At 43.3% G+C, this 17,942-nt stretch overlaps 1 protein-coding gene across 1 annotated transcript; it reads right to left on the reverse strand.

Annotated features, from left to right (window-relative positions):
* Window positions 1–6,663: 6,663 nt before the first annotated feature.
* On the reverse strand, window positions 6,664–15,986 carry LOC306774058 (volume-regulated anion channel subunit LRRC8C; the record flags this gene model as incomplete). Its single annotated transcript, XM_079264040.1, has 2 exons — window positions 6,664–8,961; window positions 15,846–15,986. The coding sequence occupies 2 exons, from the start codon at window positions 15,984–15,986 to the stop codon at window positions 6,664–6,666; spliced, it is 2,439 nt and encodes an 812-aa protein (XP_079120166.1).
* Window positions 15,987–17,942: the final 1,956 nt, after the last annotated feature.

The raw sequence follows: 17,942 nt of genomic DNA on the forward strand, positions 1-17,942 counted from the left end.
TGGACTCCACTACCCATCCATATTTCCATTGATCACCTCTTCAGTAGCAATGATCACGATGACTGTTCTTGTTTACGGAGGAGGCTGAAATCTTTCTGGAGACCGAGGGTGTTTGGTGTGGATAGATAGATAGAAATTAATTATTTTTTTTATTTCTTGTCCAGCGTTTAAGCAAGCAGAATGATGGTGGAGCTTTACTGGTGTAATGATCCCCCTTGATTTTACAAATTCTTATTTTATATCTATTTATCTTGCATAGATTGATAGATAGAAATTCATTCTACCAGCAGCTCACATTTTGACATATATAAAGAATACCACATCCTAATTTTATGATTAAAACTAGTATATTAAGTTACTGTTGCACAGTATAATGGCTGTGTGGGGTAAAGGATCTCCTGAAGCTCCCAGTCCTGCACTGCATTGAGATCAGCGTCTCCGTCCTGTCAGGGTGTTATGGAGGGGGGTGTTTTAACATCATCCATGATGCTCTGCAGTTTCCTCCTCACCTGCTGCTCCACCACAGTTCCAACTGGGTTCGGCCTCCCTATCCAGCACAGAACTGGCCTGAGAGCATCGTTAGGGACGGGAAGTCGGCACAGGCGAAATCTAAACTGCTCCGACAGGTACAGTCTGCCATGGCGGTGATGGGGGAGACTGGAAACCTCTCTGTACTCCAGAACAGTTTAATCAGACCCCATCATGCATCCTGCATCCTGATTAGGAATTCTACCTCCTTATAGCACGAGTACAGTAAAATAATTTATCTCTTGCTGCAACAGCATTTTGGTTTAATCCTGTTTTTTATGTTTGAACTTTTATCCCAAATGGATAAAAATGATGTTGCATTGATGATTTTTACGGCGTGGCTGATGCTTGTTTGTAGATGTGTTGTGTGGTTTATTGATGCCAACAAGGCACAGCACAAGTCTGAGCCTCATTTCTCTTTGGAGACAGTAAAGTCTGTCATCATTATATTTGTGCCGTTTCAGTTCTCATAAAAGTCACTTTGCTGACACAATCACTTCAAGCCAAATCATTGTGCCCAGTTGCTAATCACTATGGTCATACTTTCTTTAGCTGCTATAAGACATAAATGATGTATTTAGAAAGAAAAGGATGACTGTAGCAGGAATATTTAGTCTCAGAGATGAAGGATAAAATCTTTGCTTTTCAGACAAGACTCCACGGCCGTTTGTGTGGAAAGATTTTTTCCCTCCTACAAGGTGATTCATCAAGGGCACTGCTAAGAACTCCCTGCTGGAAAGCACAACACGAGGAAAACCCTTTCAAAGGTCACCGAGATAACGGCACTGAAACTGAAAATGAATGGGGGCCCTGTTTTGTCAGGTAGCCGTGGCACAGTTTGCTGATGTTTGTGCCCGGGGCTCTCATGGTACAATGGGCCTTTTGTTTTAATTGTGCGCCGCTGGACGACTTCCCCAGCCGAGAAAGAAGATCCAGTTCAGCTGCTGTGATGTCAGAGAATAATCATACATGTGTATTTCTGATTTAATCATCATTCAGCTGCTGAGATTCTCAGAAATGATCAGACTTTTTAGCCACAGAATTTGATCTCGAAGCAAACTCCACTTTATGGCGTAAGGACTTATTTATCTTTCTGACTCATATTTTCCAAGATGAAGACGTAACTAAATCACTGCCACTCCTTTATCTTGTATCATAAAAACGCAGCCATGAAAATTAATTAGTATATTTTCCTTTCCAGACAACATGCTGATGAGGACTAATCCATCCTGGGATACACACCCATTTATTATTAGTGCAGAAATATTTAATCAGGAATTTCTTCACTCTGAAAATCCTTCTTATTGATTTGAAGCGACTGTTTTCTCAAACTACACCTGAGTAAAAACGAAGCTATAAAAGACAATATTACATAAATAAATAAATAAATAAATGTTTGAACTGGTGTGTGACACTGAAAATATGCTATGTCACACAAAAATGATGAGTCAGCACGTATAAAACTCCAGCTTTGCTTCGACTAAGCTACATTCCTACCATGACTCACCGAGCTGCAGGGGATCCCAACCCGGATGAGCTGAATCCTGACTGTTTGGAATATCAAAAGCAAACTCTGCTGCAGATTTGCTGGCATCACATTTCAATGAATGACTCAGATCATCCGGAAACACCAGGCTTGAAAAGTTTATTTCCCAGCATGCATTTGTCACATGTGTGGCAGTGGCAACCGTTTTGGTTACACACTTGACTGCCACCTGGGAAATGATTGACAAAGAGGGGCGATAATTTAGCACATGGTTCCTACTGTGCAGCTTCTCTCTTTATCTCTTTTTAACACGTGAAAATTTGGCCTGAACTGCATCTGTAAAATGCTAAAACAGAAGGCAAGTCAGAATCTGCTTTTGGAGCCGTGCGGGTCAGGACATGCTCGGGTTGAACAGCTGAAGCTGAACCTGAACAGTTTGGCTTGTTGTGTGAATTACAGGGGGAAGATTAGAAGAAAAGCTGTCTTATGGATTTCCAGTCTTTCAACCATCACATTATCCACCTGTATCCAAGACTAGATATTCCCTCATCACTAAAACACATTTTTACAAGAAGTGAACAGATTCCTTTTTTTTTCCAATTACCATTTTGAAGCTTTTTGAAATGACCTCCAATTAAGGCTCAGAATATTTGCTATATTATGTAAAGCATGAGACACATGCAGTGCAGCAGACCTTTGCAGATGCTGGGAGGCATCAATCCTAACATGAAGCATAGCAAAGTGACGGGGAAACCCGAACCAAAAGACTCTGCTGAGCACTGGTACAGAAACAAAACGCAATTCAAACCCTCAGCTTGTACATGGGACATGAGAAGTGCACCGTCCACTTTAAAACCTCAGCTAATTTCTTCAACCAAACCGCATCAACAAGGTGTCGTATGAAAGCAGAGACAGCTGATTCCAGAACCAGTCTCATCACGGTGGGATAAAAAGACTCAGTGAGCTCGCAGCCAAGGAGTCACACTGGAGAAAAAGTCATAAATCATGTCTTACTTTTGCCTTTTTGTAATCAAATGTTTTATTCCATCTAAAAAAAAAACACTGCTGGTGTTTTTCCTTTGACTTTGTATGAAATGAATCCTGAAAAGTTTAAATGAAGATGAAGGGCTTTTAAAGCCTTTGCTCTTCCTCTGGATGCACCATGTCTGGTTCACTTCTTCCTCCATCCCTGCATGGGCTGTTCCTCCACTGTCCTGACTCTGACATTTCATAGAGATAAGGTACAATGACGGATAAGCTCCTGAGATATTTACTTGTATTACACATCTTTTAACCCTTTAAAGCTTTATTTAACAGGCTGGCGTAGTGGTTAGCTCTGCTTCCTCACAGCAAGAGTTTGTATGGTCTCCCCCTTGTCTCTCTGGGTACTCCGGCTTCCTCCCACTGTCCAGAGACATGCATGTTAGGTTAACTGGTTACTCTGTATTGTCCCTAGGACTGAGTGTGTGCATTAAAGTTTGTTTGTTTCTGCCCAGGGTGTTCCCTGCCTCTCACCTAATGATGGGATAAGCTGGGATGGGCTCCAGTGACCTTTAATCGGAACAAGTGGTTGAGAAAATGGATCTTTATTTAGCATTTTAACAAAATGTAACAAAAAAGAACAAATTTTCTTCTATTGTCAAAATTATAATGCTGCTTCCTGGTATGCACTAAGGGCCAGAAGACGAGTCAGATTGTGTTCAACAGGAGTTTGATCAATGTTTTTACCATGTAGTGATGCAAAATGTCTCAAACTGTATGTATCAAATGTGTCACATTGGGTTTTATAGGGTTAAAACATCCACTTAATTTCTACTGTTTCCCAGTTACACATCAGACATTACTACCTAGATGAATTCGCCTGCTTTCCTCCAATTTTCACTAAAAGGAATATAGTTTTCTTTTACATTTTCCACGTTTCAGATTATTTATTGGCACAATAAATCTTGATTGTTACACTTCTGTCGAAATCTCACGTCTCAGTTTCGTTTGAGACCCAGATTATACATCCAGTCCTTGTAGTTGTGAAGATAAACTTAGTTTATTGTGCGTGTCACGTCAGACCAAAGGCAGAAAAGCAGGCCTTTATAAGGCAAATAGAGGATTAAACCATCGTACTGATGGTAATCTTGACATTTAAAGAATAAAATACTGACATTGCATTAATAATACAGACGTTATAATAATGTGATTTTCTTAGTTGATCAAGTTCAAACAAACAGAAAATGAAGAAATTAAAGCAAATGATTCAAACAACAAAATAATTTCTTTCAAGTTTACTTTTGATATTTCCATTTGACCATTAGTGTAACTTTTAGTTGTCAAAGTAGATTTATGGGGAAAATCTAATAAATTGTGAGTGTTCATCTGAAACAGGCATCATTATTCCACCATGTTTCTCAGGAAATACAAGTAAGCAGCAAAAAAAAAAAAAAAAAAAAATCAATCAAAGTAATCGTCAAAGAAATCGTCTAGCAGCAAACTGATTCCACAGAATGAAAATCACAGTAAGTTTGACCTGACTCATAATACTCCTTTTCTCCATTTGCCTGGACATGTGAACAGAAGGATGAACACATTTTGTCTAGCTGCTGAAAAGCTTCTTTTCTCTGCATTTGTTCAGTGTCTGAATGGGAGCAATGTGAGCCAACAGCATGGGTCACTCCTCTCTGTGTCATATAAACCTGTCCAACAGGTTCCAGCACAAAAATACAAGATAAAAACCAGAAAAGGCTGCAGGAAAACACATCTGCCAGACAAAACTTGATTGTTGACTCTTTCAGTTTTATTTTATTTTAATATTTCAGCATCCTTGTTACGACCACAGATGCTGGTAATCTGAGCCGGATTTTCCTAAGGATGCACCGATCCACTTTTTTGGAGTTCTGATACCGATACCGATGTCTGGAATTTGAATATTTGCCGATACCAAATCTGTTTATGTGAACATTATTGTGACGATGGTTATTATTGCTGTTATAACTGTGTTAGATTTCATTAGGTTGTAATAAATGACCCATCCTTTCTGAAGTTACCTCACCAATACAAATATAATAACATTACAGATCTAACAATTTCGTCTTGTCTCGTCTTCATGCCGCTTATCCAGGGTTGGGTCGCGGGGGCAGCAGCCTAAGCAGGGAAGCCCAGACTTCCCTCTCCCCAGCCACATTTGCCAACTCTCCGAGGCGTTCCCAGGCCAGCCGAGAGATATAATCCCTCCAGTGTGTCCTAGGTCTTCCCCGGGGTCTCCTCCCAGAGGGACGTGCCTGGGAGGTCACCAGGGAGGTCCAGGAGGCATCCTGACCAGATGCCCGAGCCACCTCAACTGGTTCCTCTTGATGCAGAGGAGCAGCGGCTCTACTCTGAGCTCCTTCCGGATGACCGAGCTCCTCACCCTATCTCTAAGGGAGAGCCCGGCCACCCTGCGGAGGAAACTCATTTCAGCCGCCTGTATACGAGATCTCGTTCTGTCAGTCACAACCCACAGCTCATGACCATAGCTGAGGGTAGGAACGTAGATTGACTGGTAAATCGAGAGCTTCGCCTTCTGGCTCAGCTCCTTCTTCACCACAACAGACCGGCGCAGAGTCCGCATTACTGCAGACACCGCACCGATCCGTCTGTCGATCTCAATCTCAATCTCAAACCATCCTTCCCTCACTCGTGAACGAGACCCCGAGATATTTAAACTCCTCCACTTGAGGCAGGAGCTCACTCCCGACCCGGAGAGGGCAATCCACCCTATTCCGGCTGAGGACCATGGTCTCAGATTTGGAGGTGCTGATTCTCATCCCAGCCGCTTCACACTCGGCAGCGAATCGCTCAAGTGATCTAACAATTTCATCAAGTTTTATTTTAATTTAGCACATTTTACCTAAATACAACTATAAATGTGTTGTTTTGAAACACAGATCTGGCTTTTAGTGTCACAAAAAATGTCACACTTTAACATTCAAGGCTCTTATTTCCTTTAAAACACGTCCGAAGAGTGTCATCGAACACATCTGCGCTGGCTTGACTTGTGTAGTATCGGTTGTGGTATCGGTACACTTTTATTAATACCAAGTACGAGTACACACGCCTAGTATTGAGCTGATATCGATACTGGTATCAGTGCATCCCTAGATTTTTCTGTTTACTTTAAATATTCCTCATGTTATTTCTCAAACATGCGTGACCGACTCCAGTTGTTGTTTCCCTTTCGGCTCGTCCCTCTGAAGGGGTCGCCACAGCAAGTCATCCCACAGTTACACTTTTAGCACATGTTTTACACCAGATGTTCCATTCATCTGGGCTTGGGACCGACCTCAGAGAACAATCGTGTCTCCCTCCGGGCTGCAGCTGCGTAGGGAAGCAGGACTCCAACCACAGACCGTCAGGCTCTGACCAACACTGGTAATACCAGCAAATCAAACCTTCCAGCTCTGAAAAAATGTATATCGAAATGTATTTCCGGACAACTAAACCTAAGTAAACATTTCCCAAAATGCAGAGGAGTTCTTCTTCTGATTGATTTGTGGAATTATTACCTTTTGTTTTTCTTAAACAACCTGCCTGCTTGATTTAATGATGCTGATACTCACTGATCGCATGTAAGTCCAAAACTTTTCTATGAAAAAGACAAGTCCATGCTTAGTTTTCCAGTCTCAGTCTTGAGTCAGTTTCTTCCGCACATCTGATGGTAGCAGATCCAGCAGGCTATCCTCCACAGACAACCCACTCTGTCTCAGCAGGGGACAGTCTCCTATTTCTTGAGGTAGAGACTCCAGGCGGTTTCCCTTAATGTCCAGTCGCACAAGCTGAGCCAAGTTGGCCACTCTGGAGCTGAGATACGACAGGGAGTTGTTATTAAGATTCAGGGTCTTCAGTCTTTTACAGGTGAACAGCTCATCTGGTAGCGTCTCTAGCGAGTTAAAAGCAGCTGAGAAGAACTGGAGGCCCTGCGGGATGCTCACTTCTGGAGGGAGAGAGGTGATCTGGTTGTGGGAGATGTTCAGGTGCCGGAGTTTGGTGCAGTAGAAGAGCCGAGAGGGAATTTTTCGCAGTTTGTTCCAGCTGACATCCAACGTCTCCAGTGATTTCAGCTTACTGATATGGTCTGGGATGTACGTGATTTTATTGTGCCACAGCCGCAGCGTCACTAAACGCCGACAGTGCTGTAAACTCAGGATCTCTTCCGCTGTGGTGAGCTTGTTGTCCTTCAGGTCCAACTCCTGGAGGTTGTTCAAGCTGAAGATTGCACTTGGGATGCGCTCCAGTTCGCAGCCAACTAACTCCAAAGAAGCAAGGCCAGTTAGCTTCTTCAGGCTGCTAAAAGCCTGGAGCTTGACCCCTTCGTTGTGGATGCACAAGTGCTGCAACTGAGACACGAGATCTACAATGCAGGGCGGGATCTTCCTGAGGTTGCAGCGGAGAGTGAGCAGTCTCAAAGCTCGCATCTCTCGCAGGGATTCTAGAGGTTGACTTTTTGACACCTCATTCGTTAAAGGACCAGTCAGATGTAACTCCTCCAGGCTGTAAAGGGTATACATCCATATTGGGATCTCCTCTACGCTCTCAAAAGCCAAACGCAGAACCTTTAGACGCTCCTGGAGGTGGTTCAGGGCCGGCAGCTGTAGCTTTGCTGGGCTGTAGATTAACGACAACTCCTGCAGAGATTCCAGCTTTGCTACATTAGCAGGGATGGTGACGTTGTTTACTTGCTCCAGTTTGAGCGATTCCACTCCCTCAATATCAAAGACTGCGTCAGGAAGCCCCGGTAACATCAAGAGAGGGAGCTCCAGACGGTTGCTGGAGTTCTTGACAAGACGGGAGTGCAGCTTTTTGGTCGTCCACTCGTAGTTGAGATTGAGGTGATGGAGGCGGCTTTCGCTGACTTCGGAAAGAAAGACGGCGAACCGTTTGGAGTAAAGAGCATCATACTGGTCCACAAGGTGGAGGAGGAACGCAAAATCGTTCTTCACATCCGGTATGTCGGTGATACCCGTCTCAAACCTGACCTGCTCAAACGAATACTTCTTTAGAGGTCGATGGAACAGCCAGTAGAGGGTGTAGATGCACATCAGTCCATACACGCTCACAAAGCAGATGTAGCAGTAGGCGAGCTTGGAGAAAAGATGAGCTTTGTTGTGGTTGCAGCAGTAGATGTCAAAACCAGTCAGCTCAGGAGGAACCAAGCAGCGCAGGACTATCTCTATGTTTGGCACCAGCACAGCAGTGTATGTAATAATAACGAGGAACTTGAAGACTTTCAGCGACGTTTGCAGCACGTACATGTGATACAAGATGTCTGCCTCCTCCACGTGTGTTCGAAACTTCTTCACCTTTTCAAAAAGCGCTTTGGCCTGCTCTCCTTCCTTCTTGTCCAACACAGAGGGAGCAGACTGAGAGTCTGGGCTTTTCTTTTCTGGGTTGGACTTGACAGAGGTGGAGCGAACCAGAAGGCCCACAGACGACTCCTCGTCTGCATGTCCTTCTGCAGAATCCTTAGACATGGTGTTCCTCCTCAAGCTGACCAGCTTCTCCTCCCCTCTCTCCTCCGAAACCTCACTCAGGGCCCTCGTGGTCCAGGGTGAGTCAAAGCACTTCCCCAGAATGTTGACAAAAAGGTCAATTTTTGAAGATGTTCCTGGGAATTTGAACCAGAAGCTGCTTGCGACCATGAAGATCATCGTGTGGATCACGGCCAGGTACGGGAAGTACTTTGCAAACCAGTGTACATCTTTCTCATAGCAGTAGTTGTTGACAAATATGTACTGATGAATGTCCAGGTTGTTCTTGCGGCCAAACACCTCCTGAACGATGGGGCTCGCAGGTTGGGCCAAAGTGCTCTGGGACATCTCGTTCTCGTTCCACCTGTAGTTGCGGATGTGGCTGCAGTTGATTTTCTCGGGTGTCGAGCTGGTGAAGTGGCTGGGCAGACACGCAATCTTTTCTTGGGTGAGCTGGAGAAAATAAATGAAATAAGAAAGAGAAATAATAGTGTGAAAATACAGAAATATTGGACGGATGTTAAAAATGAAGTGGGTGCGATATTAGAATATAACCTAGAGCTTTCAACTTTTCTGTGTATTCTCGCTGCAAAAGTGGAAAACGCAGGGAACAAACATAATGCTAAACTGGTGGAAATTCTTCTTTATGTGGCGAGAAAGACTATCTTGAAGTTTTGGATTTCTGAGGACTGCCCTAAAATTGAAGACTGGTATGCAGAGGTTTTGAAGATACTTCAACTGGAAAGACTCACGTATAGCATACAAGATAACCTCGAGGAGTTCTTGGACATTTGGCTACCAGTTATTAATAAGACAAACTCCACATTGGCTGAATAAATGTACAAATGTACAATATCTGTGGTGGTGCTATTTTGTTTTTTCTCTTTTCTTGTCTACTTTTTTGTTTTTTCCATCACTGCTGTCTGTTTTGTTTTCTTTTTTTTTTTTTTCAAATTACAAATGTAAAAAAAAAAGGGGGATTTACATATATTGTATGTGAATATATACATATATGTGCACTTCAGTCCCAATAAAAAATAAAATTATTTTTAAAAAAAAGAAAAGGAGAGAAATAATAAGAAAATTAGTAACAAAAATTGTCCTTTTTTTTGTTAAAAAATAAAATCCCAAACCAGCCTGTTGCATTTCGTAGCATAAAAGAGAAATGTAGCGCTAGGCCTGTCATGGTAACAAATTTTGCCGTGCGATTAATTGTCTCAGAAATTATTGCGATACACGATAATATTGCGCTAGCGATTATTGTTGTCATTTTGAGACCATTTTCAACTAAAATAACAATAATGCCATAATAAAACAAGTACACTCTTTCAAAGATCAACATACTTTAATTTCTAAAGATTTCTAAAGTTTAGCTCGATGTGCAGACTAGTTTGTGCTCATCCAGTCCCCAGTCTGCTAAAACAGATTGAGATTTCTCCTGGGGTTTTGGCAATGTGTTTATCTGGAACATATGGTCTCTAAACACCATGTAACACACTTACATAGTCTATGGTCAAGCTCATAGACCCCTATGACGATGACAAACCTGGGCATAAATGTTCCCTTGCCCGGACGCGGGTTACCGGGACCCCCTTCTGGAGCCAGGCCTGGAGGCGGGGTACGAGAGCGAGCGTCTGGTGGCCGGGCCTTCGCCCATGGGGCCCGGTCGGGCTCAGCCCGAAAGGGTTACATGGGCCCCACCTCCCGTGGGCTCACCATCTGCGGGAGGAGCCGTAGGGGTCGGGTGCAATGTGAGCTGGGCGGCAGCAAGGGGCGGGGACCCTGGCGGTCCGATCCCCGGCTGCAGAAGCTGGCTCTAGGGACGTGGAACGTCACCTCTCTGGTGGGGAAGGAGCCTGAGCTTGTGCGCGAGGTTGAGCGGTTCCGACTAGATATAGTTGGACTCACCTCGACGCATGGCTTGGGCTCTGGAACCAGTACCCTCGAGAGGGGCTGGACCTTCTTCCACTCTGGAGTTGCTCATGGTGAGAGGCGCCGAGCAGGTGTGGGCATTCTCATCAGCCCCCAGCTTGGTGCCTGCACGTTGGGGTTTACCCCGGTGGATGAAAGGGTAGTTTCCCTCCGCCTCCGGGTGGGGGGATGGGTCCTGACTGTTGTCTGTGCTTATGCGCCGAACAGCAGTTCAGAGTACCCACCCTTTCTGGGGTCCTTGGAGGGAGTGCTGGAGGGTGCTCCTTCTGGGGACTCCATTGTTCTGCTGGGGGACTTCAATGCTCACGTGGGCAATGACAGTGAGACCTGGAGGGGAGTGATTGGGAGGCATGGTCCCCCCCCTCTGAACCCAAATGGTGTTTTGTTATTGGACTTCTGTGCTCGTCATGGATTGTCTATAACGAACACCATGTTCCAGCATAAGAGTGTCCATATATACACCTGGCATCAGGATCCCCTGGGCCGCAGTTCAATGATCGACTTTGTAGTCGTATCGTCGGACCTGCGGCCACATGCCTTGGACACTCGGGTAAAGAGGGGGGCGGAGCTGTCAACTGATCACCACCTGGTGGTGAGTTGGCTCAGATGGTGGGGGAGGAAGCCGGTCAGAGCTGGCAGGCCCAAACGTGTTGTGAGGGTCTGCTGGGAACGTCTGGCTGAGTCCCCTGTCAGAGCGAGCTTCAACTCCCCCCTTCAGCAGAGCTTCGAACATGTCCCGGGTGAGGCGGGGGACATTGAGTCTGAATGGGCTGTGTTCCGTGCCTCTATTGCTGAGGCGGCCAGCCGGAGCTGTGGCTGCAAGGTCGTTGGTGCCTGTCGTGGCGGTAATCCCAGGACTCGTTGGTGGACACCAGCAGTGAGGGATGCTGTCAAGCTGAAGAAGGAGTCCTATCGGGCCTTCTTGGCCTGTGGGACTCTGGAGGCAGCTGATGGGTACCGACGGGCTAAGCGGCATGCGGCTTCGGCCGTTGCCGAGGCAAAAACTCGGGCATGGGAGGAGTTCGGCGAGGCCATGGAGAAAGACTTCCGGACGGCTTCGAGGAGATTCTGGTCCACCATCCGGCGGCTCAGGGGGGGGAAGCATGTGGTCCATCAATACTGTGTACAGTGGAGATGGGGAGCTGCTGACCTCAACTCGGGACGTTGTGGGTCGGTGGAGGGAATACTTCAAAGACCTCCTCAATCCTACCAACACGGCTTCCCATGAGGGAGCAGAGCTGGTGGACTCAGGGGTGGACTCTCCTATCTCTGGGGCTGAAGTCGCTGAGGTGGTCAAAAAGCTCCTTGGCGGCAAGGCCCCGGGGGTGGATGAGATCCGCCCGGAGTTCCTTAAGGCTCTGGATGCTATGGGGCTGTCCTGGCTGACACGCCTCTGCAGCATCGCGTGGACATCGGGGGCAGTACCGCTGGATTGGCAGACTGGGGTGGTGGTCCCCCTTTTTAAGAAGGGGGACCGGAGGGTGTGTTCCAATTACAGGGGAATCACACTCCTCAGCCTCCCTGGTAAGGTCTATTCAGGGGTCCTGGAGAGGAGGGTCCGCCAGATAGTCGAATCCCGGATTGAGGAGGAGCAGTGTGGTTTTCGTCCTGGTCGCGGAACAGTGGACCAGCTCTATACCCTCTCTGGGGTCCTGGAGGGGGCATGGGAGTTTACCCAACCAGTCTACATGTGCTTTGTGGACCTGGAGAAGGCATTCGACCGTGTCCCCCGGGGGCTCCTGTGGGGGGTACTCCGGGAGTATGGGGTACCGGACCCCCTTGTACGAGCTGTCCGGTCCCTGTACGACAGGTGTCAGAGCTTGGTCCGCATTGCCGGTAGTAAGTCGGATTCGTTTCCGGTGAGGGTTGGACTCCGCCAAGGCTGCCCTTTATCACCAATTCTGTTCATAACTTTTATGGACAGAATTTCTAGGCGCAGCCGAGGGGTTGAGGGGATCCGACTTGGTGGCCTCAGGATTGGGTCCCTGCTTTTTGCGGATGACGTGGTCCTGTTGGCTTCATCTGGTCGTGATCTCCAGCTCTCGCTTGAGCAATTCGCGGCCGAGTGTGAAGCGGCTGGGATGAGAATCAGCACCTCCAAATCTGAGACCATGGTCCTCAGCCGGAATAGGGTGGATTGCCCTCTCCGGGTCGGGAGTCAGGTCCTGCCTCAAGTGGAGGAGTTTAAATATCTCAGGGTCTTGTTCACGAGTGAGGGAAGGATGGAGCGTGAGATTGACAGACGGATCGGTGCGGCGTCTGCAGTAATGCGGGCTCTGCGCCGGTCTGTCGTGGTGAAGAAGGAGCTGAGCCAGAAGGCGAAGCTCTCGATTTGTCGATCTACGTTCCTACCCTCACCTATGGTCATGAGCTGTGGGTCGTGACCGACAGAACGAGATCTCGTATACAGGCGGCTGAAATGAGTTTCCTCCGCAGGGTGGCCGGGCTCTCCCTTAGAAATAGGGTGAGGAGCTCGGTCATCCGGGAGGGGCTCAGAGTAGAGCCGCTCGGCTGGCCTGGGAACGCCTCGGGATCCCCCCCGCAGAGTTGGCAAATGTGGCTGGGGAGAGGGAAGTCTGGGCTTCCCTGCTTAGGCTGCTGCCCCTGCGACCCGACCCCGGATAAGCGGCAGAAGATGGATGGATGGATGGATGGATGGTCAAGCTCATATAATAGGACATGTTTGGACTTGACCAGAGGTGGACTGGTAAATTTGAATGTCTTTATTCGCCTTAAAGTATGTCATATTTCATGTCATTGTAAAGTTGTGGAATAGTCGTTTGTAGCATGTTTGTTCATCCAGGCAAGTTTTACTGGCTGAAAATGTTTGCAAAATTTTGCAAAATTTGCAAAATGCATTTTTAACAACATTAAAGGGCAGTATTGCTTCACCAACCCCACTGTCTGAGTGTACACGATGTTGCACTGTCCTGATTGTATTTAATCTGGCGGCCGGTGATCGTGGACGGTCAGGAAGATGGAGCTAGCCTGTTTGTTAAGATCCTTTTTCCCAGCTGGGAAAACTGCCGTTAATGATTTTGTTTTAAGTGCAGATAGAAGCTTGTTCTGTTGCTGTGTTTAGATAATATTGTATTAAAACAGATGTGGCACTGGAGAGAGAAAAGAAAGACAAATAAAAATGACTGCGTCTGACAAACTTATTGCATGCATTTTTTTTTAAATCATGCAATCAATTGACTTATTGCTTATTGAAACAAGCCAATGCAGCGTTGCATTTGTCTCCTTTAGGAGGAGCTGTATGCAAAGTGTGTGCAAGGCCCTTCCTTTGGGCTCTCGTCATAGGATCATTAAGACGACTTCTTCCCTTATTTCACCTTCCTCTCAAATCAATAAGACCTGGAATACTGTGATTTAAGTCTTTTCCACCTGTCATCATCTGCTTCTATGAAGGCGTAGCCAAACAGGGTAGCAGTGATTTGGAGTTATGGACTCACATCTCTTTAACATGTTTTATGTGTCTTTATCAGAGCTTAGAGCTTCTCTGCAGCCTGCTATTTGCTTTGTTTATTGCTGTGTTTAAAAGCTAAGTCTCTTAGAGGCTGCTAGTTATTCTGTAACCCACCTGACGCTGCTTCGGGTGCTATTTCTCCTTTACTTTAGTGTGAGAACAGGAAGGAAAAAGTATATTTTTGTGGGTTGCATTTTGTTTAACACAGCTCAGGTAAACGGCACAGTTTCTATTTACAAATCATCTTTTGGTTTTGTTTAGTTACTTTGAACAATTCAGACAATCTTTTGTCCAGAATCCACTTTTCTCTCCAAACAGCCAACTCAGTGGTTCAGGTTCAGTACAACACTGCCTTCTCCTGTGAGTATTAGAGCTATTTTTCCGCTAGCAGGGCAGGATCATTAACATCAACATTTTTTAAAGCAACAACAAATATTAGAAATGAATAATTAAACCGATGTCACTGAATATGAAACTAAGCAACAAATATGCACAGCAAAGTGAGAGAATAGAGGATAAATAACAGGAACTATTGCTGGCTGTAACAAAAAATCCCAAGGTAACAGTTTGTCTGGGTGATGTTATGTATTTTCTTTAGATGACAGACTGAAGGTCTCAGCTCGGGGAGACTAAGATACTTATGATTATGTCTCAGACAGACCTTATTATTATCTTATTTGTATTTTCCTTCATATTTATTGTCCTTTATTGACAGTAGGAGGGCACAAATTATTACAGAGACAAAAACATAACAAATTTAGAGGAAATTTTACTATTACAATATAAATTTAAGTAGATTAATAGCTTTACTATACTATACTATACTAATATTTATACACACACACATATATATACACATATAAATATATATATATATATATACATATATATATATATATATATATATATATATATATATATATATATATATATTTTATTTATTTATTTTTTTTCTCAGTTGACACATGTGGGTTGTAAACACGTGTTTTGCACAACTCTCTCTCACTCTATACTATACACTATACCATACAAATTTTTATATATATATATATATATGTATGTATATATATATATATATATATATATATATATATATATATATATATATGTATATATATATAAGTATAGTTAAGCTAATAAAAGTCTTTATTTTAAGGTAGTTGTACCTTAAAATAGGTACCTTAAAATAAAGACTTTTAATAGCTTTACTATACTATACTAATATGTGTGTATATATATATATATATATATATATATATATATATATATATATATATATATATATATGTATATATATATATATGTATATATAAAAATTAGTATAGTATAGTATAGAGGGAGAGAGAGCTGTGCAAAACACGTGTTTACAACCCACATGTGTCAACTGAGGAATATATATACTGTATATTAGTACAGTATGGTAAAGCTGATAAAAGTCTTTATTTTAAGGTAATTGTACCTTAAAATAGGTACCTTAAAATAAAGACCTTTAATAGCTTTACTATACTATACTAATATATATATATTCCTCAGTTGACACATGTGGGTTGTAAACATGTGTTTTGCACAGCTCTCTGTGTAAAAGGAAAAAAAAAAAGAAAAAGTCAATGAGGGCAGGAAACAAGGAGCAGACTTTATAAATTAATTATTAGACATCAGTTACTTTGTTTTTCACTCATCTTCCATGCTTTTTATAAAAGAAACAGAGAGAGAATAAGACAGTTTAGTGATCTCCATGTGAGACCGATGAGTCTGGACAGAAAGGTGGTATCTTATCTATGTTTCCTGCTGCAGGAGGGAACATACTGCAGGGCATGTTGTGCTTTGCCATGAGACAGAGAGTGGGTGTGTCAGAAATAAACATGGCTGCAGGTAAACACAAGAGGCATCAGGAAGGTTAATAGGTTATATTAAGTCTGTAAAGATTGAGATTTACCTGCAAGGTGCACCCAAACACTCCCATCATGAGCATAGCAAGGCATATGTACTCTGAAAACACATCCCACCAGGGTTTGAGGACCCGAAACTGTGAGTTTTGTTCGGGGCCAAAGTTTCTGAATTCCCCCACGGGGATCATCCTGACTGCTGCTGCCGCTCCACGCTGAAAGGAAGACACGAGAGGTGGCTTAGTGCAAATGTGGAGAACATCCCCTCAGAAACACACAAAAACAAGCATTTTCCTGGAAAACACCATCGTTTTTAAAATATTTTGAAAGAATGAATGGAGGTCTGCTCCTGGGCTGAGTGTGGATTTAAAGTGGAAATACTTGTCAGACAATAAAAGTAACTCCCACGCACGCGGTGACGAAGCAAACTGTGTCATTTTTCACGCGTAATATTGATGGTCTTAGTTCTTTACAAACCCTCAGCTCTTCCAACCAATATCACAAGTGACGATAAGCCTTTAAAAATACCTTCACTTATTAAAAGTCTCGATTCACACAAATAAATTAATATAAAAACAACTGTAGCGCATTTAGTTGATTCCAACACTTCTTTGTTCGCAGCATCTTAACATTAAACTTTCTTTTCGACTAGAAATAATTTTTTTTTTTTAAAAAGTACAGAACTTTATAATTACGTCACAATAAGGTATAGTCGCGCGCTCGTGATTAACTTACCTGCAGTCTGTTAACTTTAAAGTCAACGTGAGTATCAGGCTTCTGTAAAAGAAAACCTAGCTTCAGACAGGTAAGACCTGTGTCTGGACAGGATCCTATGGTATCCTGAGGGAGTTACTTTTCATCCCTCCGGAGGAGCGCGCGCACAGGTGTGAAGACGGCGAGAAATGACACGGCACTTCCGGAACAAACATTCATTCAAAAATAAAAAACGCTCCTTGTGAGACATTTCAGCACTTCTCACCGCTAACTTGGCAGAATATTGATAAACTAACCTCAGGGAACAATTATTGAATAAATCTGTGACAAACCTGCGTTTTTATGACGCAACAATGACTGCATTTACCTGAGCAAACCTCAGATGTCCAACTGCAAGTGAATGCAGCATGTAATGTTGTGGATGTACATAAAGCATTAAGACACCATCATGTTGCTTATTGCCTTTGACAATATGTGTCTGTCCAAACTTTTTATGAGTGAAAATGTCATAAAACCACCAGAAGTGACAAATTATGGGCCAAAACTGAAATAACTGATAAAAGATGTTATTTGGATCAAACTGGTGTGGCTGGTATGGCTCCAACATGCAGGTCCTGGACTCTGTGTTGCTTGTAAAGGTTAATTAAAGAGATTAATAACTGCCTGACTACAGATTTCCTTATTTTTGTGCTAAATTTATTTAATAAGGCTCTTTTATTAATAATTAACACACCCTTTAAATTATATTTACATTAAGTTTGGCTGATATGGTTGATAGTTGTGGATCTAATTTAAGATGTTGATCAATACAAGTTTAATTACATAAATATAAAGCTATCCAGGAACTGATAGCTCTGACAAAGTAGGGACAGAGGTTGAAGAGTAGGAATGTGATCACCAATTAAGCTGTTATTTTTCCCTTTATCTCAGGAGGAAGTCATAATTGCACGATAAGATTTACTGGACAGAATGAGTGCAAATGGATGTATAATCATTTATTTGAGACTAATTATTCTTCATCTTTGGTGTAGATTTGACAGCTTAGATGGTCTATTTATTTTACAAAATGATGTCTTATCACTATTTATACACAGGATACAAGGATTTTTTTTCAAAAACTTTATTGAACAATAATTACAAATTCAAGTAGAAATCTCTGCTTACTACAAAAACATAAATATTTTGGGCAAGTCACAAAAAAAAAAAAAAAAAAAAAAAAATCCAAACCAAAACATAAATACCAGCATGTTCACTGCCACGTTAGTCAAAAAATCCACAGATAAATAAAACACAAATGAAACAATAATTATACAGGCCCACTTTTTAAATCTTGAGACATTTTTTGCTGATTCCAACCTAGTGAAAGAGATGTTTTTGGAAATAAGTTAAATAAGATTGGGAGCATTGACAATTCATCCATTTAAATGTATTTA

This window comes from Telmatherina bonti (assembly GCF_933228915.1).
Source record: "Telmatherina bonti genome assembly, chromosome: 3".
NCBI lineage: Eukaryota > Metazoa > Chordata > Actinopteri > Atheriniformes > Telmatherinidae > Telmatherina > Telmatherina bonti.